Raw genomic sequence first — 26,159 nt, forward strand, 5'->3', positions numbered from 1 at the left:
ACTCCCCACACTCAGTAGCTGGGTGGGGAGGGAGCACTGACCATGGAGTTGAGCTTGGCTCTCACTCCTGGTGGGGGCCTGAATCCATGTCTAAGTATAGGACCTCCCTGCTCACTGCCTCAGTTTCCCACTGTAAGATGATGCAGTCAGGACGAGGACTCGGCCGGGTTGCTGGCCGCTTCCCCTTTACTATGAACCTACACCCTCTCCGAGGAGGAGGAAAGTGAGCCTGGAGGAGACCAAGGAAGTGGGGTGAGGTGGAGTTTTGTTAGAGGCCAAGGAGAGAGAGACCCACACGCAGAGAAATGCTCATCAGTTGCTGAATGTCCCCGTGGGTGGCGGCTGACATGGAGATAGATGCTTCGTGGGTATGCGCAACAGGATTTTTTTTATTGGCATTAACGAGGTCACATCGTGTCTGAGGTGTCACAAGGCAGGAGAGTGAGCAGAGTGTCTTCTTTCACCAGGTCCTCACTACAGAAGTTGTACCTGCGAGGAGAAACAGTGTTTAGTACCCTCTCCTTGCCCTCCCCTTCCTCCCCGAGTCTCCCCAGCACTCTGTGGTCTCTGCCCTCCCCCTGGGTCATGTGACTGCCATGTGTGCCCAAAGTCTTGTTTTTTTTCTCAACAGCTAGTGTCTAACTTCCTCAATGCAGGCTCTACCTTTGCTTTCTTTGTTATTTTCTGGGACAGGTACTCATGGACTCCTTGTCAAGGTCACATTTACACTAGGTACTGAGTGGGATGGGGCAGGGCAGGCTCTATTTTTCTTTTGGTCTCATGTCGCTGGAAGAAAGTCCCGTCAGCGGGTCCTAGGTAGCGTTTGGAATCCCCTTGAGATGACTACATCAGATGACATGGGAGAAGGAGCCCAGAAGAGGTTGAGCCACAATATTGATTGTTCTTTAGCTTTATCATTATTATTAGTGTTATTTAGTAACACGTGTTCCTGGCAAATTCTCCTAACAGCATAAAGAATTGACACCAGTGAGTTGTCCTCTGAGTCTGCGTACACCATGGCACATGCCAAATAAAGGCATAAAAAACTTTAAGAAAGGCTCTCCCCACAGAGAGTGAGTAGGCAAAGTAGCTGTGCTCGGCCACTGGAGGGGTCTACAGACATAGACGGGCTCAGGGCCACAGGGCCTCAGGAATTCTCTTCAACTAGACCTGTTTGATTTCCAGAAAGCGCATTATCTCTCTCTTCAGAAACCTTCAGGATTCCAGTGACATCCTAATGTGCCTTTAGCTACACAGTGGCAGAATCCAGGCCTATCAGAACTTAGGACCTGACTCTAGAGGCAGCGGCTTACAGCGGAAGGTGGAGGCACGGCTCTCCACTGGCCAGCCTGGGCCTCCTCTGTGCTGTAGTCCCACTGAGAGGATACCAGTCCGGCTGGTCACCTGACCAGTCTGATGTCTCTGCTTTCCCACCTTGTGGAAAACAGGGGTGACTTCAGAAGGCCACTCACGTTGGTGACCTGTGAGTCAACCACAAGCCAACCCTTCTTCCTCACCCAAGGAAGTGATATTTCCAAGGGTATGAGTTTGATGGCCTCTTTAAGAACACCAGTAGCCGGCACTTCCCACAAAGTCTCAAAAGTTCTGCGGTCTGACTTGGAGAGGAGCTTGGTGCTGCCTACCTAGGCCATCATACCTTCCCCATTCCAGCTGTTCTCTTTTCTACAGAAGGCAGAAAGAGGGAACTGTGGGTGTGGATGGGATTCCTCGAGTACTGTCCCTCCTGTACTTTCTCTGTCCTCTCTCAAATGATTTCTTTTTTCTTATCTGTCTGGGGAGGGGGCTCCCCTGCATGCATCCTCTGCAAACATCTCTAGACAACCCAGCTAAGGGAAGATACGTACTCGGTCTTCTCCTCTCCCTTTTGCACAGTGATCTTGGCTGCACCTACTTTGGGGAAGCTTGGGTTTACCACGTGGTTGTTCCAAAGAAACTTGACTTTCTCAATTGTTCCCACATCAAGTTTGGCATCAAACTCATTGGAATGTGTGGCACCTGGCTTCATAACGCCCCTTGAAATAAAGAAGGAGAAACATTCATGTTCATGGAAGGACATTATACTGACGACAAAGGGCGATGCCTGTCCACTCTTATCAGTAGTGAGCCTTCTTCCAGATGTATCCTCGAATCAAAGACGGAGGAATAGAAAGTTGGCAATAAGAAGCCAAACCCAATCTATTCCTTAGACTTGCATTTTCAACTCGAATTAATTTCTCTTTTCTTTGCTAGAAAATGATAAAACTCTCTCAAACTATTTTAGTTTTTTTTCTACAAGAATCATCTATATCATAGGCTATTGTCTTAGCTTAACGTGTGTTATCTGGAGCAACAATAGATTTTTAAGGTATAATAATAATATATCAAGAGAGAAAGAAATGGTTAGGATCAAATTAGAAATTGTTGGAAGTATAAAGTTATTTTCTGCACATAAAGTAGTTTCAAACCCTCTGATGTCTAAAGATGTAAGCGTTTAGTGCTATGCACACTGTACGGGGATTACCTGAAGATATCATACTGTTGAGTGTTGCCTTTACTTCCAAACACAGCCACTTTGACCTGCCCAGTGACTGTTCTTCCAGACAGCGTCAAGGAAACCCGGTACCTCCAACCTGGGCAGAGCAAGGGAGAGGTTAGCCCAGATTACCATCACCCGTGCACTTACAAGTATGAGAGCTCACACTCGCTAACTCACATCTTAAATGAGCACCCAGGCTGCCCCTCTGGACCTGCTTACAGTTAAAGCCATAATAAATAGAATTAAACGTGTTCTCTGTCAAGTTCACTAACCATGCTGTGGGTTTTAAATTGCCACATGGAGTCAATAGTTTCTGGATCCAACAGGGCTGAACAAGCCCGCTCCAGGGTGGTGGTGCTATGTATTACGACAAGAAGAGGAACCCAGGGCTCCGGGCCACCCATGGGAGGACAACTTAGGAGTGCGGAGCACCTCCAGGCTGGGACTGTCACATGTCTGCACCCCTAGGGCCTCTGGTGCTCAGGTAATATCATATAAACTTCTACCTAGCATGCTGTCCCAGGACCTGTGTGCATGCACAAGTACACATACAGGCATATCACACACACACACACACAGAGGCATAGAGCATACAAACACACACACATATATATATATATACATACATACATACACACAGTATACCCATATATACACATATATGCATATGTGCATCCAATTTACACACACATTAAAGACAAATTCACCCAGCTGTCTGTCTGTCTGTCTATCCACATATACATCTATCTACATCCATGCATCTATCTATCTGTCTATCTACATCCATGCATATATACATCTATCTATCTATCTATCTACATCCATGCATGTATACATCTATCTATCTATCCATCCATCCATCTATCCACATCCATACATTTATACACAAGCACATGTATACCCTGTCTAACTCCCACTCACCTTCTGCATTCCCAGAGATGTTACCCTTTTCCACTTCTCTTCTCAGTGTCAAGCTCCCCATCCTTTCACTCCAGCAGCAGCCCCACCAGACCCAGTGCTGCCAAGGACTCATCCATTTTCACAGCACTGCCGTGATCATCCTTGCATCCCTGTACCTAGCAACCCGTATCTGTGATCCATAAATAAGTGTTGATGGGGGAATAAATGATTCCTTTGCTATAGTTAAAATATAGGCAAGCCCTTCCAAGTATTGCCATATTAGTGGGGGTTGATTAACCAGTCTCCTGGCAAAAAAATTTTATAGGTGTGTGTATTTACAATGATGGGAAGGCCTTGAATCTCTGGGAAAGCTGGCTACCCATCTATTGGTTTGTCAAACCAGAAGCATGTATTAAAAATAATGACTCTTGCTATCTGTAAATTATACCACGGTACACCTAAACTTTCATAAGCTGCACAAGACATATTGTTGTTATACTATTTTATAAATGCATTGTTTCTGTTTATAACTGAGTGGTACATCATGGAACTCACTAAGTAAATTGCCACAAATGGCCCAAAGATGCCTAATCTGGACCCTAGCATCTGAGTGAACTCAGGTGGGACTATGAAGGAAATCATCCCTCCCTCAACTGGCTGCTCTACATCGGAAAGGCACCAAGAGTAGGGAAGGGCAGGGGCTGAGACTGAGGCTGTGTCTCCTGTGGAGACCCACCTGGCAAAGAGCTATTCATTCATTGCTGAATGAATACAGAGGTGTGTGTGTGTGTGTGTGTGTGTGTGTGTGTGTGTGTGTGTGTGAGAGAGAGAGAGAGAGACAGACAGACAGACAGGCACGCACGCACACACACACACACACACACACACACACACACACACACACACACACGAGTCCTAAAAAGGAAAAGAATAATGAATCTGGAGAGGAATAAAAATTCAAGCTAGCTGTTACCAAAGCTGTGCAAATTGCCTCAACCCTGCAAATCACCCTTTGACTTGCAGTCATTCCACAGAATTGAAATAAAATGGAGGAAGTTCAGATGCTCTCTTCGCCTCAGTGGAATCATGAATGAGACGCTCAGGGCAAATACGTCTTTCTCCTAGGTGGTCAACTGTGTGTTCAGAACTCTTCCAGGTGAGAGGCAAGCTTTCCCTCATAACAGGCATGGCGCACATTCTGGACCCGGACATGTAGTCAGCTTACGTGCAAAGCTCTTGGCGTCTCCTGTGTTCAAGAAGAACTTCTGCGGCTCCTCACTCGTCCTGCCGGCAAACCGATCGGCGTAGTGGCCCATCTGCGGGCAGCCTTGATCTGGGCAGGGGAAGCACTTGCCCTAGTAAAGAGAGCAGGGGGCTGAGAAGCAGAGCCATCCAGATGGCTGGAGAAAGCTGTCGCTCCATTTCCCCAGGGCATCCCAGTTCCCTTGTCTGCAAAGGCAAGAGAGTTGGAGCCCATTGTCTCCAAATACCCTCCATCTCAGCAGAGCTCCTAGCCCTGATGTACAGCACGTTAGAGCGATCGGGGCCTTTTAAATGGCACTGCCGTCTTGGGCCCAGCTTCCGTCAGTTGTATTACTCAAGCTGCTAGTGGTATCAACTCTCCATATTGACTGTAGAGCTTGCCAATAGTTCTCCTTTTCTTTCTTTAAGACAGAATCTTACTCACCCGCGACTCTCTGTGACCTCACTTTATAGTTGTGGATGACTTCTGAACCTCCTACTATTGCCTCCTGGATGCTGGGCATCATAGTCTTGATCTACGATTCTGATTTATAAGGGGCCGTGGATTGAAGCTGGGGCTTTGTGTATGCCAAGCAGGTGTTCCGTCAACTGAGCTACAGCTCCAGCCCTAGAGTTGGCCAATTTCTATGGTATAAATACTCCAATCCCGGCCAACTTGAGGCTGCCAACATGATGTCACTCGTGTGGAGCTGATGAGGGATGGTCCAGTGGCTCTCATGAGTCAATGAGGCAGGCAGCAGTGTGTTGTGATGTTGGTCCCCTCCCTGTGGCCAACCTGGCACACAGAATCCCATCACCTGCCTTTCTTCTGTTCTAGACTGAGGGTGGCACTGTCCTCACAATTCTCTTCTGTGTTTGCTCTCTCATCTTCCAGAATATTTTCCTCTTCTACATGGCTCATTTGAGCTCTCTCTCTGAATGTATGTATGTATGTATATATGTATGTATGTATGTATAGATGCATGTATGTATGTATGTATGCATGCATGCATGTATTCATGCATGTATATAGCCTACCAAAAGTTGTGGCTTTTTTCCTGCCCCTACTCCATAGGAGTATGCATTCTGAGGGACATGGCAGACATGCATCGAGATGGATCCCCCGCATAGTGGGGACTGCAGCGTGTGGTGCCCGTCAGTCATGGCAGAGTAATAGCTTACAGACTCAAAGTCTTTGTAGGAAGTGCAGGGGTATGCAGCGAATCCATCAGGGCTAAGGATGCTCTCCGAGTAGTACTTGTAGCTTCTCAGGTGGTTACAAGCCACGAAGTCCCGGGTTCCTGGGGACACAAGGCAGGAGGAGGTCAGTTCAGGTGGACTGTGTAATAGGTCTCTGGTGTAATAGGTCCAGAGTGGGACTGTACCTACAGAACTTGAGTTCATAATTCATTCACAAAAATGACAATAAACAAACGTGGCTTTGCGTGTTGGTGGGGGGGTATAATGTCTGGTTACTTCATTGGTATTGCCCACTAAACCCTCCCCTTTTCCAGGAGGCAGGTGCCATAGCATCCCTTTTGTGAAAGTACCCACAGATGAATTCACAGATGACAGCTACCAAAAGGGGAGAGTTGTGATGAAACACTGTCCATCTGGTGCTCAATACTCCCCCTCTAGCCTCTGTGTCCAGGAATAAGCTTAGAAATCCTCAAAGACACAACCACATGGGCCACATTCCTCCATATGTGACACCGTAAGCACTAGGACATTGTCACCACACGCTTACGCAAATGAAGGGAAAAGTAGATTTCGGTGGCTTCAGCTGAATGTCAGTCTTATCCCCTCTCCTACAGAAGTCTTTCAAGTCCTCGCTCAAGCCACCTGACAAATCTCCCGGCATTCCATCTAGATCTGCCCAGACTTTATTGTCCACTACTGACGGAGCTGTCAAAGCCCAGACGTGTGTCATTAATGTTTGCATCAAGGGCATCTAAGCCGTTTTGATTGAATTGAGCAATAGTGACGCTCATAAGATTCTATCATACCGCTATGGGTTTTAACTCAAACTGCTGCCAGTTGACTTGTGTAGCCGAAAATGACTGTTGAATGCTTGACCTCATTAGGAAGTATTGGAGCTGTTAACTGATGGATGCCCACCTATGCTCACCAATCGAAAGTGGACAGTCCCCTTTCTAGCCTCCCTCCTGCGACCGCTCCTCATTCCTGCTCAATATAAGTGAGCAATGGCTTGCGTGGTGAAGATGGCTTAGCCATGCATGCCTCTGGGATACCCTTGTTCTAGTTACTGGACTGAAGCGAGTTACCTAAAAGTTGAACTGTAATATTGATTCACAGGGAACATTTGCAGGAAAATTCTCTTGAGAAATCCGTCATGTCACTGCCCCTTCTCTACATGGTGACTACCAGCTGGCAGTTGGGATTGTAGCTGTAAGCCAGAGCTTTGCGACTCCTTGTCGCTCATGCAGTCCGGCAAATCCACGGCAACGTTTTAAGGAAATACAGAATCTGAGAGCACCGTAGTTATTTTTTTCAGAAATAATATGCAGAAAAGGAAGTCATGCATTTTTTATAAGGAAGTATATTTTTACCACTAAGACTTGCTACGGGGCTGGGAAGACAGCTCAGTCAGTTAAATGCTTGCCATGAAACTATGAGAACTTGAGTTTGATGCCCAGAACTCAAGTGGAAAAAAAGCTAAATGTGGCAATGCATGCTTTTGCTAGTGCTGGCATGGTGGAGGTGCATAGTGTCTGAAGAATGACACACAAAGTTTTCCACTAGTCTCCACACACACATGCACTTCTACAACACACACACACACACACACACACACACACACACACACGGGTGGGGTGGGAAAGGGGATCTGTCATGGCAATTTCTGAGTACCCCAAAGACACACTCACTGTCCTCCCGGACTGGCCCACATGGCCTTACCTGACCAGATGCCATCTAGGTCCACAATCTGTGATAGGGCATTCTTCTTGCACCCAGGCATGTTCTGTCCCCCGTTGGGGAAGAAGTCAATGTGACCCATCATTTGATTTGTTCCAAACCCTAAAATATTTGTCACAACAGCGAGTGGATTCGGGTTGTATGGCGCTCTCGGAATTAACATACCACCTGTCCGCAGCTAGAGACTAGAACACCCCAGTGCTCACCCAAGAATGGGATCAAGGGGGCTGCATCTGTGTGAATCACATCGACAAAGTCAGCATCTGAGGGGTCAAGTCGCACCTCTTCAGGAGTGCCTTCAAAGTTTGCTTCTACAGGGTCCAGTCCTAAAAGAGACAGCTGACAGTGTCAAACAGTGAAGGAGCAAGCATGAAGGCCAAGGTGTGTGTTTGCACAGGCTGGCCAGCGTGCAATTGGGCAGGCACCACGCTGGTAGCAATACAGTGCCGCTGCCTGTCGACAGAAGATGGGGCGTGGAGTCTCGGGGCCACTCATTTCAAGGCGGGGGTTCGGTGGCAGGAGAGGATGAGAAAAGAGCTCAGATTTTGTTTGATTGTGGAGAAAAGGATTTCTTTCTACGTCAGATTCCTCTAAGTATCGTTCATATTTAATACCCTCATTTTCCTTTCTTTTATCTTAGTGAAGAATACAGAGTCCTGGGCCTGTACCAGTTGCTGGTTCCAGATCTGAACTGAGATACTTTTTGGGGCAAGTTGTGCATGACTTTGAGATAGTCATTCGAGATTTTTGTATCTTAATTTTCCTATTTTATACACTGAAGGTAATAACTTCATCAGCTTATATAGTTGTTGGTGATTAAATAATTTATACACAATGTGGGGCACAGGGACTGGCATGAATTCGTATAATCTGTGTGTTCTTGGCATGGATTCATATAATCTGTTGTTCTTGGGCATGGATTCATATAATCTGTCTGCTCTTGGGCAAGCTGTTTGCTTCCCTGGCAGAGCTTCTTTGGTTCTAAGGATTAGATGAGAAACACAAAGTGCTTTTTGCAGTATTTAGGGTAACCAGGCACTTAGCTTATGCTTCCTTTAATAATGGCATTAGTATTCTCATTGCAGATATGTTCTATCTATGGCTCTTGCTATAGTGCAAAGGCTTTGCTGTGTTTGAAGGCTGCTTTGATGGTGCCAGTTAAAGAGTGATTTTGGTAGTTACAGCAGCTGGGATCCTTTGGCCAGCAGAAAAAGTGGGAAGCAATTTCCAGGTTCCACTCTCTGCTGACTTATAAGAGAAGAAGGAAGGAATGGGTGGTGTAGTCCCTGTTCAAGAACACTTGCTCCTGTCCACACTATCTGCACTCTGCATTTTCCTGGGTGTTCAAGGCTGCTGCCCGACCCATGTCAAGGGAAAGATTGCACCTGGAGAGGAGCAACTGGGGCCACGGGCAGAAGCATCATGGAGAAACACAGCCACCGTCTCCCTTGCCAATAGCGATGGCCCACGTACTTCTTAGAAGCGTCCTAGAATCTTCTGTCCATGTTGTTCCCAGCCACGGGGTTCAGGCAGCTGGTAAACTGGGCTATGGTCTGGGGCTGTGGGAATGTGACCTGGGACCTTACCAGTAATCCTGCCTAAGCCTGGAGTCCGACTTCCTGCTTCTCCGGCCACATGGGCTCCTAGGCTGTGGCCAATGAGGTGGACTTTAGAAGGTGAGTAGCTGTAGTTTGTCTAGAGAGGAGAGATCACAGGGTGGACTTGTGCTCTGGTTAGCATGACTCCCCCACTGGGAACTCTCCTTGCTTTCTGGGGCCTCTGAATTGAGCGCTAGTGCCCCGACAAGGATCTCAATACTTTCCCGGCTCAAAGTGGCCCTTCTTAGACTCGTCTCTAGCTAAAGTTCATTGTGGCTTCAAACAGTGTCCTACTCCTTCACCCCTGGGCCTGGTTTACTGTAGCTCATCCTCCTATCTTCCCAAATGCCACCCCACCCCACCCCCCACACACGGTAGATTATTCCCATGTGCCCGCACAAACACTGCATACCCGCTCCCCCATCTCCAGAACCCTCTAACACAGAGATTCTCAAACTTCCTAATGCTGTGACCCCCTGATAAATACAGCTCCTCATGTTGTGGTGACCTCCACACAAAAATTATTTCCATTGCTACTTCATAGCCATAATTTTGCTACTGTTATGAATCACAATGTAACTAATCTGTGTTTTCCGATGGTCTTAAGTGACCCCTGTGAAATCCCACCACTGAGCGTGAGCTGGTAAGTTTTTCTCTCACTCCCGTGTCACTAAGGAGGTGTCCGCTTCTTCGTGTCTCCTCCATAGCTCCTAAATTCACCTTTGTGCCCCACCCCCGCTGGCCCACTCACCTCGAGGACGTGGAGCATGTGAGCCAGCTGGGCACCCACGACTCGAACGTTGTTGGCGGCCTGCGTGTAGGTGGTCCGAGAGCCTCGCCTCCAGTCCACACAGATGCAGTTTGCCTCCTCCACTTTGAACAAGTTCTAGGGGGTGGGGAGACACGGCGTTGCCACAGGGATGGGGACACCCACCCAGCCAGCCAGGGGTCAAAAGTATTCCGTCTCTTCCTCTAGCTGGGGTGCTGAGATGGACTGGATTCTGTCAGGGGGATCCTGCGATCTACCAGGGCAAGTACTAGCAGCAGAGAAGATCCACACCCTATAGATGAAGGACGAGCCAGTCCTTCTGATTTCTTCAACCAAATCTGATGAAGGCGGCTCAGTGACGCCATTAAAGGAATTGGGTCTGTCTGACAGGAAAAAAAAAAAAACCTCAGCGTAGTGTCCGGCGACTTCTGTCTATGCGACCTTGTGTTTCTGCTTGGGAGAGGTAACTTCATGTGACATGCCAGACCACTGAACATTTCTTGAGCTATAAAGAGGGAGGGGGTGTCATTTTCCACAGTCAAGATGGCATCACATATTGTGGAGGGAGCACACACGGCAGGAATATGAAAAACGGAGGGAGCACAAATGTGAGAGAGGTTGGGGAGTTAGGAAGGAGGCACCCCCACAGGTGCTCAGCCAGCCTGTGTGCGTGTGGTCATCTTGACGCCCACAGCTGAGGTCCTCTTCTAACCTCTTCACTACAGTGCTAACACACATAACATCTCCACGTTCTGATAGATGTGTTCCTTGGGGCTTCCATTGTCGGAGCAACCCTGAGATATCCCTGCAGATCCTGGGAAGTCTGGTGCTGGAAACTGGATTAACAAGCATCTTGTTTGAAGCCACAATGAGCGTTAGCTAGAGACGAGTCTAAGAAGGGCCACTTTGAGCCGGGAAAGTATTGAGATCCTTGTCGGGGCACTAGCACTCAATTCAGAGGCCCCAGAAAGCAAGGAGAGTTCCCAGCGGGGGAGTCATGCTAACCAGAGCACAAGTCCACCCTGTGATCTCTCCTCTCTAGACAAACTACAGCTACTCACCTTCTAAAGTCCACCTCATTGGCCACAGCCTAGGAGCCCATGTGGCCGGAGAAGCAGGAAGTCGGACTCCAGGCCTAGGCAGGATTACTGGTAAGGTCCCAGGTCCCACAGCCTAGGAGCCCATGTGGCCAATTTCAGGACAGCCAGCACTGGGAACAGAGGGCGTTCCAGGACAGGCTCCAAAGCCACATATAGAGAAACCCTGTCTCGAAAAACCAAAGCAAACAAACAAACAAAAAAAATCATCCTGTCAATCTTAGCTTCTTGTGTCTTAAATAAATGAATGGTCACAGCTACATAACCTCTGACTCTTAAGAATGTGAGGGACGATTTGGCCATACAAAACTCCACAGTCCCTCACTTTCAGAATACAAACACAGCTGCTGAAGGCGAGAGCAGGCACTCCTGTCAAGCGTATGTGTTGTGTCTGTGTAAAGTGACAGCTCAGTGCGACGTGGCTACCTGGGTCAGAGGTGTCCCACCTGGCACATGTCTAACACCCAGTTCTCTTCTCCCTTGTCTGTGAAGCCGTGGATGATGAACCGGGTCTTCCTGGCCACTTGAAAGTTGGAGGCCTCAATGGTTGACGGGTCAGAAGGCTGGAGGAGCTATGACAAACAGAGAGGGTTTCAGCTTTTTTTGCAGCCTGACTCTTAAGCCTGTCTTTCCCCTTCTCCACCCTTGCCTGGCCCAGTGTGTTGGCCTCTGAAGGTTGAACACAAAATCAGCTCTTCGGGATGCCCATGCTGACCTCTCTACCCCTGAGCCCCTGCCTCCTCTGGACCTGGGATGGGACTCATGGGGTTATCGTTCCCATGGGTTTGTTGGACGGTAAGCCCCGAGCCCAGACCAAAGCTACAGAGCTAGCAGGAGGATCCTGCAGCTACGAACCGTTCACTCACCCTGAAGGTTGGGCAGGGTACTGGGAGCAGGTACAAGGATAAGGAGATGCCCTGCAGAGTTCATGAAGCGTCTCACCAGGAAAGCGTTTGGGTTCTCATTGGTGTAGAGCAGGAAGCGGGTGTTGATCTTCTCAGGGCTCCAAGGGAGAAGTTTTAGAGGCCTGGTGGCTGTCCCCGCCCAGGGCTCGGTGTCAGAAAAGCATCCAAGGTTGTTATAGCAAACCTCTTTTCCTGAGGAGAGAGAATGACAGGCTCAAGGAGAAGCTGTTGTGGCTGAGCTCAGGAGCGCTTACTTGCCTTCTCTTTAGGGGAGATCCCTGAGGCCCCCAGGCAAGGGGTTTGATGGAGACATCCCTTTTAGGGCTGAGTGTTTCAAGGTCTTTCTCTCTGTAATGTCTGACTGTGGGACTCCATGTTTGTTCCCATCTACTGCAGGAGGAAGCTTCTCTGATGAGAGTCATGCAAGGCATGGTAACCCAGAAGCTATTTCAAATTGATAGCCACTTGCAAATGAAAATCTGGTTACCTCCAAAGGAGTCTCCCTGAGAAACAAACCCCTCTTTAGGGCAGGCCCCATGCCCAGGTGTAGATGTCCAACACAAAATGAACTCAACAGCATCGTTGGAGGTTCTTTGTCTCGTGATGAATCTGTTTTAACCATACAAGTCCTTTGTGTATGTGTTATGGCGTCCAGTTTTGGGTTTTTATGGGATTCCTGTGTGTGTGAACATGTGTGTCTCTGCACATGTATGTAGGTTTTGCACCTTTAATCTGGTTCTTGTTTGGTATTTTCGTCATATTCTTATTTGTTTGGTTTTAAAATTTTTTATTTTATTATTATTCCTTAGATGCCTGTTTCTAACAAGAGATATAAAGGATCTGGATTCAGATAGGAGGGGAGATGGGGGTGAACTTGGAGGAGTAGGGGAGAGGGGGAACCGTAATCAGGATATATTGTATGAAAAGAAATCTATTTTCAATAAAGGAAACAAATCTGAAACATTCAATGCTTCTCCAAACTCAGAATTCTAACATATTTGTAGAGAACCCCCCAAGAAGTCCACATTAATTGAGCAAAAGTCCACTTGTAGATGTTCTAGAACTTTTTTTTCCTCAAAAATCCAGGCCATAAGCTCCTCCAGGTATAGGGAGCTATTTCCTGCCCCCCTTCCCCGTCCCCAACCACCCAGCTTATTCTCCCAGGCTGAGTTCCATCCCCCTTCCCAGAAGCCTAGGAAAGGCTTCGGCTCCTGCAAGCTTTGTCTGGGCTGAAATTTTCTCTAGTCCTGCTGAGAGCGTGTGAACACACCTGTTACTTCACACAGGGTTGTGGTGCTGCTTACCTTGGGCTGCTCCCAGGAGGAAAAGTGGGATTGTCCAGAGCATCAGCATCTATAACAAGGTCATACAAGGTCAACAACATCAACGTACTCAGCCTGGGTCCATGAGCAAGGTCATAGCAACATCAAACAGACTCATCCTGGATCCACAAGCAAGGTTGTCAATGACATCAAACACACTCAGCCTGGGTCCATGAGCAAGGTCGTCAGTGACATCAAACACAATCATCCTGGATCCACAAGCAAGCTCGTCAATGACATCAAACACACTCATCCCCGATCCACGAGCAAGGTCATCAATGACATCAAACAGACTCATCTCATCCTGGGTCCATGAGCAAGGTCTCTCGGGAACTCAGGGCTGTGCCTTACCTCTGCTTTCCAGCTGGTGGAGGAGCACATCCAAAGGTGGCTTGTGTGGCCAAAGGAGGCAGGTGCTGGCTGCTCCCCCAGGACCCACCAGAACCTTTTTTGTACTCCAGCCTTATCATCTGGACTCTAGTTCAAGCAAACAGGGGCTACGTGTGCTTTATCCTTCATCTGTACCTGGAGCCTGTCCTTCGACTCTGTTTACACATGAGGGGCCGTAGCTTTGAGCTAGTGTCTGTGAGAATCCCTGGAGGCCAAGCAGGCTCCGCTGCTCTGCTTCGGTTTCATCACCAAGCGGAGGCGCAGGTATGGACGGCAGCACTGAGATGAAAAGGGAACGAGTTTGAGGGCCGCCTGGACGGTGGGCCAAGTTCAAGTCCAGTCTGGGTGACTTAGTGAGGCTCTGTGCCAAAATAAAACAATTTAAAAATAATAATAATAAAGGTCCAGTTGTAGCTCAAAGACAGAAGGCTTCCTTAGCATCTGCAGGACCTCGGTTTCTATTTCTGGTGTGACTCCCCCCCACTAAAAGGCAGCAGACCTTGCTGATGAGGGGTGGTCTTATGTATGATAGATGGGAATGTTCTGGAAGTGTGGTGATTAAGGGGAAACACCTGTTGAGAGAATTCCTTCTTTAAAGTCTCCCCCCCACCACTTGCAGGTTAGAGACACCGAGGCACGAGAGCCTGGGAGACTCAGCGCCCCCTCCCAATACACCCCACCACAGTCTTGAGCCCCATTAACCTGTGGTGCAGTGAAACAATCTGAAATACAGCGCTTATAGCAGCTACAATGGTTGCACTATCTCATTGTAACGTGAACAGCTGGGGTTCAGGAGCCCCCAAATCCCACACCAGCAGTTCATAGCGTGTCAGTTTTGTTCTCTGTACAGCTGCAAGACAGACCCGACCCTGACTCACCTTCAGGTCTCTGCCACCCCCAAGCAGCTGGCCAGTTCCCATGAGGCAGATAAAGCCCTCACAGAGCAAGCGCATGGAGGTCCCAGATGTGCTCCTAAGTTAAACGTGTTTCCATGTCACGTTAATACACAAGGTAAAGATCAAAGGGTCCTCCTGTTAAGAAAACAGAAAGGACACCTGTCCCCCCGGGAGTAACAAGGAGCAGTAGCCACGTTAGGGATGATGAAGCCCCCTTGGTAAAGTGATTGCCTACCACATATGAAGCCCTGGATCCTACCCTTAGCACCGCACACACAGGTAGTGCATACTCAACCCCAGTGCTGGAGAGGTGGAGGCTCAGAGTTCAAAGCCCTCCTTGGCTACCCAGAAAACCAAGGCCAGCCTGGGCTGCACAAGACCCCATCAAAAAAACACAACAGAAACAGCAGCCTGTAATCATTGTGGTTTAAACACAGCCAGTGCGCCAAATGATCTCTTGTAATCCTGACAGCAGTCATTCCAGGCGGGACTTACAGTTAGCTTTGCTTTACAGATATGGAAACTGAGACGCAAAGAGATAAATCACCCAGCTAAATGAGTAAAGACGCAAACTCATTTAACATGTTGCGTTTTCCTGTAATTTTGGGGTTGAGCATAACAACTCTTTGTCTAGACAGATGTCAAGAAGTACTTCCCATAAAAGCCATGAATTTTCTACTACAATTTTTATTGGGTTTTATAAGCTCTTAAACAGAGTCACTATCATTTTGTGTTTATTGTTATGTATGCTAGAATGTAACCTTTGAATTGCATTCTCTTCTGTGCGGACATATTTTTCCCTGAAACCATCCAGGACAATTCAATAAAGAGAATTTCCTCTTTCCAGTATACGCTTTCGGTTCCCTTGTCAAAAACCAGCAGAAGGTAGATCCAAGCATTCTCATGAATTCTCTATTCCGCCACACTGGTTTAGGTGTCTGGGTTGTGCCAACAGCGTTGTGGTTCTAAGGCACTTAGTGCTGCTTCAACTAACCCTTTCCCCTCTCTTTAAATCTAAAATCTACCACCACCCAAGTGCTGGTGTAGATTTGAGGGAAGAAAAAAATCAGATGAAGACAGGTAAAAATGCAGCAGCCCTAGATGTGTCCTAGAAATGGAGGGCAAAGCAAATGTTTACCTGAAGGCTAATGTGAGCCTCCGTGGGATGGTTAAACCAGCCCAGGGGTGTAGACCATGAACCTGTGAGGTGGGACACTGACATAGCTTGCTGCTGTTTGAGCGAACTCTCACACTGTCATCTGCACTGAATGAACATGGTTGCTCGCAGGGACATTACCTTGAAGTATTGGTTGGTTATGGACTGTGGGGACCTAGAACAGGAGGCTGTTCCAGAACTGCACCCTCCAGAAAAGTTTATCTGTTAGTAGTTATAAACATTCACTGTTAGAACCAAACAGAATGGAGTTGTGTGTGCTACATGTCAAATTGAACAGTGAAATGGGCCAGTTATTGCTTCAATAAGCAGGAGAGTCTATGTAACCCAAATAAGCACAATAAGGAAGTCTCCTCTGTTTTAGCCGCACAAGGGGAATAACCTTGAAATGACCAAACCAAGCCATACTATCTGGTTTTGCTTTGTCAGCACCTTTCTGTCTGTAAATGCAAACTCATCCGTTTGAAATCTATTACTGAATAGAAATTTGCATTGAAATATGACATCTGAATTCTGTTTTATTGGTATCAACTCATGATATATACCCATGTGTATATCATAGCTGCCCCCTCACACACTCCCTAATGGTTCTTACTCCCCTCTGGTGGTCTCCCCAAATTTAGAGTCTGCATATGAGAGAAAACAGGGGGCAGGATTTGTCTTTCTGAGTCTAGCTTATTTCATGCAAGACAATCGTCTTTGGCTGTAGGAAAGTTTTCTTCATGTCTGGATGTATATAGGCACCATGCTTTCTTTATTCATCGGTTGATGGACGACAGCTTGTCCCTTCTCTTAGCTCTTATAGTGTCACAATAAGCATGAGTATGCGGGTTATCTCTGTGTAATGTAGACCAAGAGTCCACTGTGTACTTAGCAGGAGTAGTGTAGCTGGACCTTATGTATTTCTATCTACAGATTTTTGAGTGACCTCTACTCTCATCTGCATAGTGGCTACACAGTTTACAGTCCTGCCAGGAGTGTGCAAGGGTTTTCTTTTTCCTCACATCCTTCCCAGACTTTGTCTTTTGTTTTCTTGGTGATGGTCATTATGATTGAGGCAAGCTATAATCTTAAAAAAAACAGTTAAAATATATTGAAAATCTTTTTTTAATGTATGGGTGTTTGCATGTTTGTATGTATGCATGTATGCTCACTACATGTCTATATCTATATCTGTGAGGGTCCTGTATGCATGCATGTATGCTTACTACATGTCTATATCTGTGAGGGTCCTGTATGCATGCATGTATGCTCACTACGTGTCTGTATCTGTGAGGGTCCTGTATGCATGCATGTATGCTCACTACGTGTCTGTATCTGTGAGGGTCCTCTATTTCTGTGTTCTATATTGGGCTGCATGTTTATTTTTTGTGTCAGCACCATGCTGTTTTTGTCACTATGGTTCTGGAGTATAGTTTGATACCATCAGCTGTGATGCTTTCAGCATTGCTTTCTGTTCAGGATTGCTTTGGAAATGCTTTTGTTTCTATGCGAATGTTAGGATCATTTCATTTTCATATTTTGTGGGGAATCTCATTGGAATTTTGAAGCAATTGTGTTGACTTGGGAGTTTGCTTTAGGCAAGATAGCCATTTTTTTTTTACAGTATTGATTCTACAAATCCATGAGGTCTTTCGATCTTCTAGTGTCCCTTTCAACTTCTTCCTTCAGGGTATTCTTTTAAAAATCGTGTGTGTGTGTGTGTGTGTGTGTGTGTGTGTGTGTGTGTTTATGTGTGTGTGTGTGTTTATGTGTGTGTGTGTTTATGTGTGTGTGTGTGTGTTTATGTGTGTGTGTGTCTGTGTATCTCTGTGTGTGTTTATATGTGTGTGTGTGTATCTGTGTATCTGTGTGTGTGTGTTTATGTGTGTGTGTCTGTGTATCTGTGTGTGTGTGTGTTTGTGTGTCTGCCACAGCACACCTATGGAGGTCAGAGGATAACGTGCATGGATCTGTGCTCTCCTACAGTGTAGGCTCCAGAGGCTAAACTCAGATGGTCAGGCTTGGTCACTAGCACCTTTACCTACTGAGCCGTGGTGCCTGCCCTTTTCAGGATCTAAAGGTTTTCATTGTGAAGGTCTTTCATCTTCTCACTTAGGTTTATTCCTAAGTATTTCAGCTCTATTGAACCTGTTGTGAGTGGGGTTTGTGCCCCTTAATTTCTTCCTCGGCAAATTCATTATTGCTATGCTGAAAAGCTACTGATTTTCCATATGTTCAATTTTCACCCTGTTACTTGGATGAAACTTTATCAGGTTTAAGAACTTTTTGGTGGAATTACCAGGGTCTGTCGGTCATCAGATCATGTTGTCCACAAATAGTGCTTCTTTGATGTATTATTTCTCTTTTACATCCATTTATTCCCCTCTTGTCATATTGCTCTAGCCAAGACTGTGAGCACTAGATGAATAACAGTGGTGGGCAGAGAGGGTGAAGTGGTGACACTTGCAGGTTTTCCCCACTAGCGGAAAGTTGCCTACAGTGTAGCATGCTGCCTTTATGAGGTAAGGTATGGCCTATCTGGTTCTAGTTCCTTGTGGGCTCTCATCAGATATTGAACTTTGTCAAATTCCCATGTCTCTATTGAGATGATCATGTGATTTATGTCCTTAAGTCTATGTGTTGTGTTACATCTGTGTATTCGCATATATTGAAACCAACATTGTATTACCTGAAGGTGAAGCCAACTTGGCTATGAAGTACATCTTCTTTTAATATGTTATTTATTTATGTTTCTGGGACAGGATTTCACTAAGTGTTCAGACTAGCCTTGAACTCATGGTGATCCTCCTACCTAAGCCTGCTAGAATTGCAGGCCTTGCCGTAAAGGCAGGCATTAATGAGCTCTTGAGTAGACTTTTCAAGAAGTTTATTGAGGATCTTTGTGTATGTATTCATCAGGGATATTAGCCTGTAGTTTTCTATTTCTGTTGTGTCTTTATCTGGTTTTGGTGTCAGGGTCATAGTGGCTTCCTACGTGAGCTTCATAGTTTTCAGTCTCTCTGTTTTGTTGAACAGTTTGAGGAGTATTGGTGTTAACTGCGGCCATGAAGTCCCACTCCTAGCTGAGGAGCTAATGGTAACCAATACCTGTGGGAAGAGGGAGAGTTAGTTTTCTTTAAGGGTGTGGTTCTTGGTAGGTCAAACACCTACCAAGTGATGGCCACACACCCAAGAATGCACAGTCAGGTCCAGTTGGTTTAGATGAGTACAAAAAGCTAGGCCAGTACAGACGTGGGGGTGGATCTGGGAGCAGTTGGAGGAGTGTGGGTATGATCAAATTACAACGAGTGAAATTCTCAAAGAATTTGTGGTGTTTATTGTGTGTATGTGTGTATGTATGTATGTACAGTGTGTGAGGTGTCTGTGTTGTATGTATGGTGTGGTGTGTATATAGTGTGTGTATGTGTGGTGTGGTATGTGTGTATGTATGGTGTGGTGAGTATATGTATGTGTGGTGTGGTGTGTGTTTGTATGTGTAGTGTATTTGTATGTGTGGTATGTGTGTATGTGTGGTGTATTGTGTATAGTGTGTGTATGTGATGTGTGTATGTGTGGTGTGTGTATAGTGTGAGTGTGGTGTGTATATAGTATATATCAGTGCGGTGTGTATATAGTGTGTGTGGTATGTATATGTGGTATGTGTGTGTGTGTGGTATGTGGTGTGTGTATGGTGTGTGTGCATGTATGTATGTTTTGTGTATGTGTGGTGTAACATGGTGTTGGTATGTGTGGTGTGGTGTATGTGGTGTGTGTATGTGTGTATATGTGTGTGTGTGTGTGCGTGCGCGTGCGCGCGCGCACGCGCAGCGTGTTTGATGGAATTCAGCAGTGAATATATCTTTATTTTCTTTGTGGGGAGACTGTTACTGCTTCTCCATTGTTCTCATTCCTGGTATGCTTAAGCTGTTTAAATCTCTTTGATTTAGTTTTAGTAGATCATACATTTCTAGGAACTTCTATTTCTTCTAAAGTTTTCACGTTTGGGAAAATAAAAACTTTGTGCATAATTCCCTAATGATACTCTGGATTTCATCTGAACCTGTAGCAACATCCCATTTTTCATCTATAATCCTATTAATTTGGGTCTTTTTATTAGCTTGACCAGGAGGTTGTCGATCTTATTTTTCTTTTCTAAAAGTCAATTTTGCTCTAAAGCGGTAGGGGAAAGGGGCCCTTGGGGAAAGCTGCAAGTTGTTTACATATCCTGTAGTAAGAACAGGTGCTAGTGTTGTAGGGACTGTCAGGGGGGAAACAGTGGGGCTGGGAACACTAAGGATGAGAAATCAAGAGTTTGCAGTTGGGTACGAGATAGCCAGGCAGACCTGATAAGAGACAAACAGAGAGTCTGAGAAGCAAGGCCAGGTTCAGCAGGACAGCTGGCACGCCTCTGTGGGCCCCCTCTTGGCACCATTGCTTTTGCAGAGTCTTGCTTCTAACTCAGATACTTGTAGCCGGGGCTTCTAAGAAAGCCTCCCCTATTTTAGGACTAAGACCACAGACCATGCCATAGACAAGGTGTTACCTGGAAAGGTACAAATGCATCTGCTTCTTAAAGATGTTGACAACAATAAATGTGTTAATGAAGAGGTGGAGTGGGAGGGTATAACATCTACCCAGCAAGTGACAAACAGCTAACCCATAGTCCAATAACTAACACAACGGAAGTCAGAGGTGGACAGAGCGGGGTCTCCAAACACCCCTGGCTAGGTCGGGCCAGAGGAACAGACACAGGGTATGTGGGACCCCCATTGGCTTGACCAGTGATAGTCTAAAAAAACAACCAATCTCACAGTTACCCCAGCTTTCATCAAGTTTCTGCCACGGCTGTATAATCCCCTAGGCAACGGTGTTCAACTTTTCCTTTCCGCTCTTAAAAGCTCCGCCCCCCCCCCGCCCCCGCACTCTGGGGGTTTCACTTTTTCCTCAGTTTCTCTCCTGGCCACAGATTTCCACTTTTCTGTAATACTTTCTAATACATGGTGCTTCTGCTTTGCTGGCTTCTGTGGCTGTCCACGGTGTTAATTTTCATTGGCATGAGACAATGGACTCAGGATTCTGGGTCCAGGTTCTGTGACTGTGGGCGTCTGACATCCTAGGTCCTCTGGTCAAGCACAGCTGTGTCCTGAAAACTCCTGTCACTCAAAACCCATCTTCAATCATAAGTGTTGTTCTGTTAGTCTTTGTTTTGTTAGTGTCTCGCTCTTTATTATTCCACGTAAACGAGGGCTCAGGGGTTCCCTAACAGATTGGTGGGTGGGAAGAAGGGCTTTTATCACAGTCATGAGAGGCAGAACAGTTAGAGCCCTCTGGGAAAATCAAAAACTGCCATGGCCACCTCTCTCCGGGAGAGGGGAGGGACAGACTGGCAAAGGCCAGGGCTATCTCTCCCAGAGCAGAGAGAAGAGTGGGAGTAGGTTCCTGAGGAATGGTGTGAGTGAGATTTTGTCTTTCCACCAGCAGTCCTATAGTCCTGCTTGAGCTGATCAAGACCATCATTTTTGGACCAAGTCAATGGCCTGGCCTGTTTTGGAGTGTTTGCAGTTTTTCCTTTTGGACCTAACAGGTTAGTCTTTTGTTGATGATAAGGAGGACATACTCTTCTGGCTGCCACACAGCTCCCTACATGGATAGGGACATGGTCATGGAGCCCAGGAAGATAGAAATGTAAGTCAAAGGTGGGATCAGGCAGGCAGGCAGGCTATGGTAGGAGACTTGATGAAGTTCTCTTAGAAGGGTCTGGTATTCTGACCATGGGTAGTTTCTCCTGAAAGTATCTGAAGAGATAGAGAGCAGTCTGTGTTATCATGGGAAGGATAGAGATCAGTAGGCTGAGAGAGGTAGGAGCCACCAGGCCCAAGGGAGTCTGAAGGACCTTGGAGGTGGCCCCTGGAGGCTGTAGTTTGCAGGCCCATTTCTCTTTCTCTTGGCTGGACTGGTTCACATTGTGATGGGGAACCATCTTCTGTGTATATGTTTGTCTATTTGGTTGATGAATAAGGCACTGTTGGTGTTGCACCGTTCCCCCATGGGGGTCTGCTGACCAGCTTGTGACTAGGAGCTTCTAGCAAAATACCTCTTGTCCCCTCCTTCCAGTTAAGCCTGAATGCAAGTTCCTGTTTTCTGCCCATCCTTATTGTCTAAATGCTAATTACTGTTATTGGCCCATCCTTCACTGGAGGGCCTTGGGAAGGTAGGCTTCTGACCTTGGTGGTTTTCCACCATGCCTGCCACTGGTATATAAGGCTCCACTCTTGTAAAAATAAACACCATTCTCCTTGTAAGAATGAGCTACTGCCTTTGTCTTCATTTACATCCTTAGTCCTTTGCTTGGATTGTTGTGAAGTGTTTTAGCCCCATAACCTCAAACACCAGCTCCCTATATGTTGGCAAATAGGGAAGCAAGATAGGTGGGACTAGGATAGGTGGAGAATTCTGGGAGACAGAGGCACAGTCAGTCACCACATAGGAAGCGAGAGGAGTAAGAGGTATGGACCCTTTCTCTGGTAAGAGAAGACCACGTGGAAATGCTCAGATTAGCAGTTATGGGTTAATAATTAAGTCAGAGCTAGCCAACAAGAAATCATAGCAAAAGGCCAACAGCTTCATAATTAATATAGTGTCCTGTGTGTTCATTTGGGACTAACGTAGCTCTAGGACCGGACTGGCGAGAAAAATGCTTATTATATAATGGTGCCTAGACTTGGGGCACAAATTTCCACTTAACAAAATCTGAAAAAGGATTTTAGAAACAAAAGAACAGAGACAAGCATGGCTTCTTGGTAGCAGCATTTTCTTGGGTGGGCTCTGGATTGCTAAAGAGAAGCAGAGATTTGCACAGCCTTTGCTGGCAGTAAACTTATACCCACCATCTTGGAAAGACAACAGTTAAACAGCTGTGGCTTTAATCTTAGCAATGTTGTTAAGCAGATAAAAGACACGTGGGCAGAAAAACAAAGATTTATAGTAAAGTCAGATTCAGATGAAGTAAAATCTCTAAAAGTTTTATAGTGTGTTAAAAAATATACATAGGCTTGGGAAAGAAAAAGAAACAGGATAGTGGTAAAAAAAGAAAGAGAGAGAGAGTAACTGGGTGTGGTGGCACACACCTTTAATCCCAGCACTTGGGAGGCAAAGGCAAACAGATCTCTATGATTTCAAAGCCAGTCTGGTGTACAGAGGGAGTTCATATACAGAGAAACCTTGTCTTAAAAAAGCAAAAAGTAAAATTAAAAGATATAGAGTAATAAAAAATCCACAAAAAGATGGAAAATACAGAGAGTCTGGATACTGTATGTGATTGTGTTTGAATTATTCAATTGCTAAGAAAGGAACAAAAATGGCTAAAATACACTTGATTGTAAATGCTGCTGGAGTAATCCAACTTATATATTTTTAAAATTCTTTGACTAAATTTAAATATAAGGACAGATTACTTGGGAAAAGAGTTTTTGCTTGTGTTTCCATAGAAAATGAAAAAAGCTGTGGATTCCTTCCAGACTTACATGGTTTGATGAAGTAAGACCCCCTGAAGCAGTGGTCCAGGTGATTCAACATCCCAAAACAGCTGAGATTATGCAGTTAAAGACTACTACAACAAGGATTTCTGGGTCTTCTTAGGATCCTCAAGACAGTGCCCCCTAACAATAGGAAGTAGCTTGGAGAGAACAATGGCCACATTCCCAAATATTTTCATTTATAGGGTTGGTTAGAAATGGTAATGATCACAATACTTTGTATTGGTATGGATTTTCATTTATCGATTCAAATGTAAGGTCAATTTTGTGATGTATATATTTCTCCTCTTGCTAAGTATTGTGTTTATACTGATCTTTTAAAATGTAATGCATAATTCAATATAGATTGTATATAGCCACCTATAATACTCAGAACTCATAGTTAAGTTAGTTAGGCTTTCTAGATATACAGATATATTTGAGATGGATAGATATTCTTCAAACCTTTCAAAGACCTACAGAATATATGGCATTTAAATGGTTTAGGGTTTTTCATGATAGTGAGACACAACTATTCCTGGAACACCAATTATGTCTGAGAGAAAGATGGGCATCAAAGAAACTCGTTATGGAGTTTGCTTTCAACATGGCAAGATTAGCCATTTGGGCAAGAAACTGCCTCTTGCCTTTACTCTTTGATAAACTGGACATGCAGGACCCATAGAAAAGTGATTGCTAAACTTGATAGGACAGTCCTAAAGGGTTCATGCTTCATGGAAGAGTCTGCCAGGCATTCTGCAGGACACAGAAAAATGACTGACAAACTGCCAAGGCAGGCAGACAGTTTAAAATTTCCTGCTTCTCTAAGACATCTGCCAGACACACTGTAGCCTATGGGCTGAAGATGGATGCCCCAGTGTTAAAGAGGAACTTCAAATGACTGTCTAGGTAGTGAGATGTCTCTGTCAATTCTAGTGTTTCTGTATTATCCTTCTGTGGTCTTCGATGAAGTTGAAGACAGATAGTTATAATTATAGTTTTCCCTAGTTGTGGTAAAATATAAGCTACATATAAGACTTTAGGCTCATACTGATAGGATAAATGATAAAATACTTTCTTTAAATCTTACTAAATGTTAATGGACTAAATATTGTAACTATACTTCTTACTTGATAACTGTTCTGTTATATATAATTTGACTATGTTAAAGTTAAAACCTTTCTTTTTATCTAGACGGAAAAGAGGAGATAATGGGATAAGTCCTTCTGTGTATATGTTTGTCTGATTGGTTGATAAATAAATCATTGTTGGCCAATAAAGAAGCAAGATAGGTGGGACTAGGAGTTGAGGAGGATTCTGGGAAATGTAGTCAAGAGTAGAGAGTCACCATGTGATCCCAGGAAGAGAGGGTGCATGCGGCTGGCTTGGTAAGATAAGACCTTAGAGAAATACACATATTGGTAGTTATAGGTTAGTACTTAAGACAGAACTAGCCAGTGAGAAGCCCTGGACACTGGCCGACAGCATTGTAGCTAATAGAGTCTCTGTGTGTTATTTGGGGTTGATGTGGCTATGGGACCAGGCTGGCGGGAAGAATGCTCACTACAATATTGACTTTCAGCAAATCCAGATCTGGCTGGTTTTGGGGGAACAACTGAGTTAGTGAGATGAGCCCATTTTGGAGCAGTTGCAGGGCTAACGTTGATTCCTGATGGTGTCTGTCAACTCTATAAAAATCAGTTGGGACAGCTATAGACTAGGGACAGAAGGTAAAATTAAGGAGCTTTCCAGGTTTCAGGGTTGGGGATGGAGGTCTTCATTTGCAACTTTCAGGCCTGTCTCTTTGACTAGGAGGCTGGAAAGACAGAGATCATACTCAACTGGGGGAGGAAGGCATCTTTGACCTGTGACAGATGGATCCTTTAAAGGCACAGATCCTTTAAAGGTGACAAAAGAGATAAAAGCTTTAGGAATGTTAGCATGAGCATTGTCTATAATCTGCACTGAAATCATAGTAGAAAAAGAAGTTAGTGTCATAGTGCATTATAGTGATGTCACAGTGTATAATTGTGATGTGATAGTGCTCTATAGTGATGTCACAGTGTGGAATTGTGATGTCATAGTGAAGTATAGTGATGTCACTGTATATAATTGTGATGTCATATTTCCCTATAATGATGACACGGAGAATAATTGTGATGTCATAGTGCACTTTATTGATGTCACAGTGAATAAATTTGATGTCATAGTGCACATTAGTGATGTCCCAATGTATAATGGTGGTGACATATTGCACTATAGTGATGTCACGGTGTATAATTGTGATGTCATAATGCACTTTATTGATGTCACAGTGAATAAGTTTGATGTCAAGTGCACTATACTGATGTTACAGTGTATAATTTTTTTCATAGTGCAGAATAGTGATGCCCAATATACACTTGTGATGTCATAGTGCACTATTGTGTATAATTGTGATGCGATAGTGCACTATAGTGATGTCACTGTGTATAATTGTGATGTTATATTGCACTATACTTATGTCACACTGTATAATTGATATGTCATAGTGCACTATAATTATGTCACATTGTACTATTGTGTTTCATAGTGCTGTATAGTGATGCCACAGTGGATAATTTTGATGTCATAGTGCACTTTTGTGATGTCACAGTGTATAATTGTGTTCATAGTGCACTCTAATGATTTCACATGTGATTGTGATGTCACAGTGCACTATAGTGATGTCACTGTGTATAATTTTGTTTCATAATGCAGAATAGTGATGTCACAATTTATAGTTGTGATGTCATAGTGCACTATAGTGTATGATTGTGATGTCATAGTGCAATACAGTGATGTCACAATGCATAATGTGATGTCATAGTGCAGTATAGTGATGTCACGGTGTATAATTGTGATGTCATAGTGCATTA

At 45.2% G+C, this 26,159-nt stretch overlaps 1 protein-coding gene across 2 annotated transcripts; it reads right to left on the reverse strand.

Annotated features, from left to right (window-relative positions):
- Positions 1-376: 376 nt before the first annotated feature.
- Pnliprp1 (pancreatic lipase related protein 1) lies at positions 377-14,017 on the reverse strand. Of its 2 annotated transcripts, none has more exons than XM_040742192.1 (12): positions 13,289-14,017; positions 12,022-12,176; positions 11,526-11,642; positions 9,965-10,099; positions 9,202-9,310; positions 7,822-7,941; positions 7,598-7,717; positions 5,861-5,979; positions 4,662-4,791; positions 2,522-2,630; positions 1,866-2,033; positions 377-489 (listed from the first exon to the last, which is right to left on the reverse strand). In XM_040742192.1, exons 1-12 carry the CDS (start codon positions 13,335-13,337, stop codon positions 408-410), a joined length of 1,413 nt encoding a protein of 470 aa, XP_040598126.1. In that variant the 5' UTR covers positions 13,338-14,017; the 3' UTR covers positions 377-407. The 2 variants fall into 2 exon arrangements, with proteins under 2 accessions (XP_040598126.1, XP_040598118.1); XM_040742184.1 differs by having other exon boundaries at positions 11,526-11,651.
- Between the last annotated feature and the right edge of the window lie 12,142 nt (positions 14,018-26,159).

The sequence above is a fragment of the Mesocricetus auratus genome, unplaced genomic scaffold (assembly GCF_017639785.1).
Source record: "Mesocricetus auratus isolate SY011 unplaced genomic scaffold, BCM_Maur_2.0 Super-Scaffold_4256, whole genome shotgun sequence".
In the NCBI taxonomy this organism is placed as follows: Eukaryota; Metazoa; Chordata; class Mammalia; order Rodentia; family Cricetidae; genus Mesocricetus; species Mesocricetus auratus.

Bases quoted from the DNA above. Each gene is read 5' to 3' on its own strand.
- Pnliprp1 (XM_040742184.1), bottom strand. From the start codon at position 13,337: ATGCTGATGCTCTGGACAATCCCACTTTTCCTCCTGGGAGCAGCCCAA. The intron at 7,942-9,201 runs GTAAGGTCCCAG...TGTCTCTTTTAG, and splicing joins AGGCTTAGGCAGGATTACTG to GACTGGACCCTGTAGAAGCA. The intron at 4,792-5,860 runs GTAAGCTATTAC...TCTCTTTACTAG, and splicing joins CCTACAAAGACTTTGAGTCT to GGCAAGTGCTTCCCCTGCCC.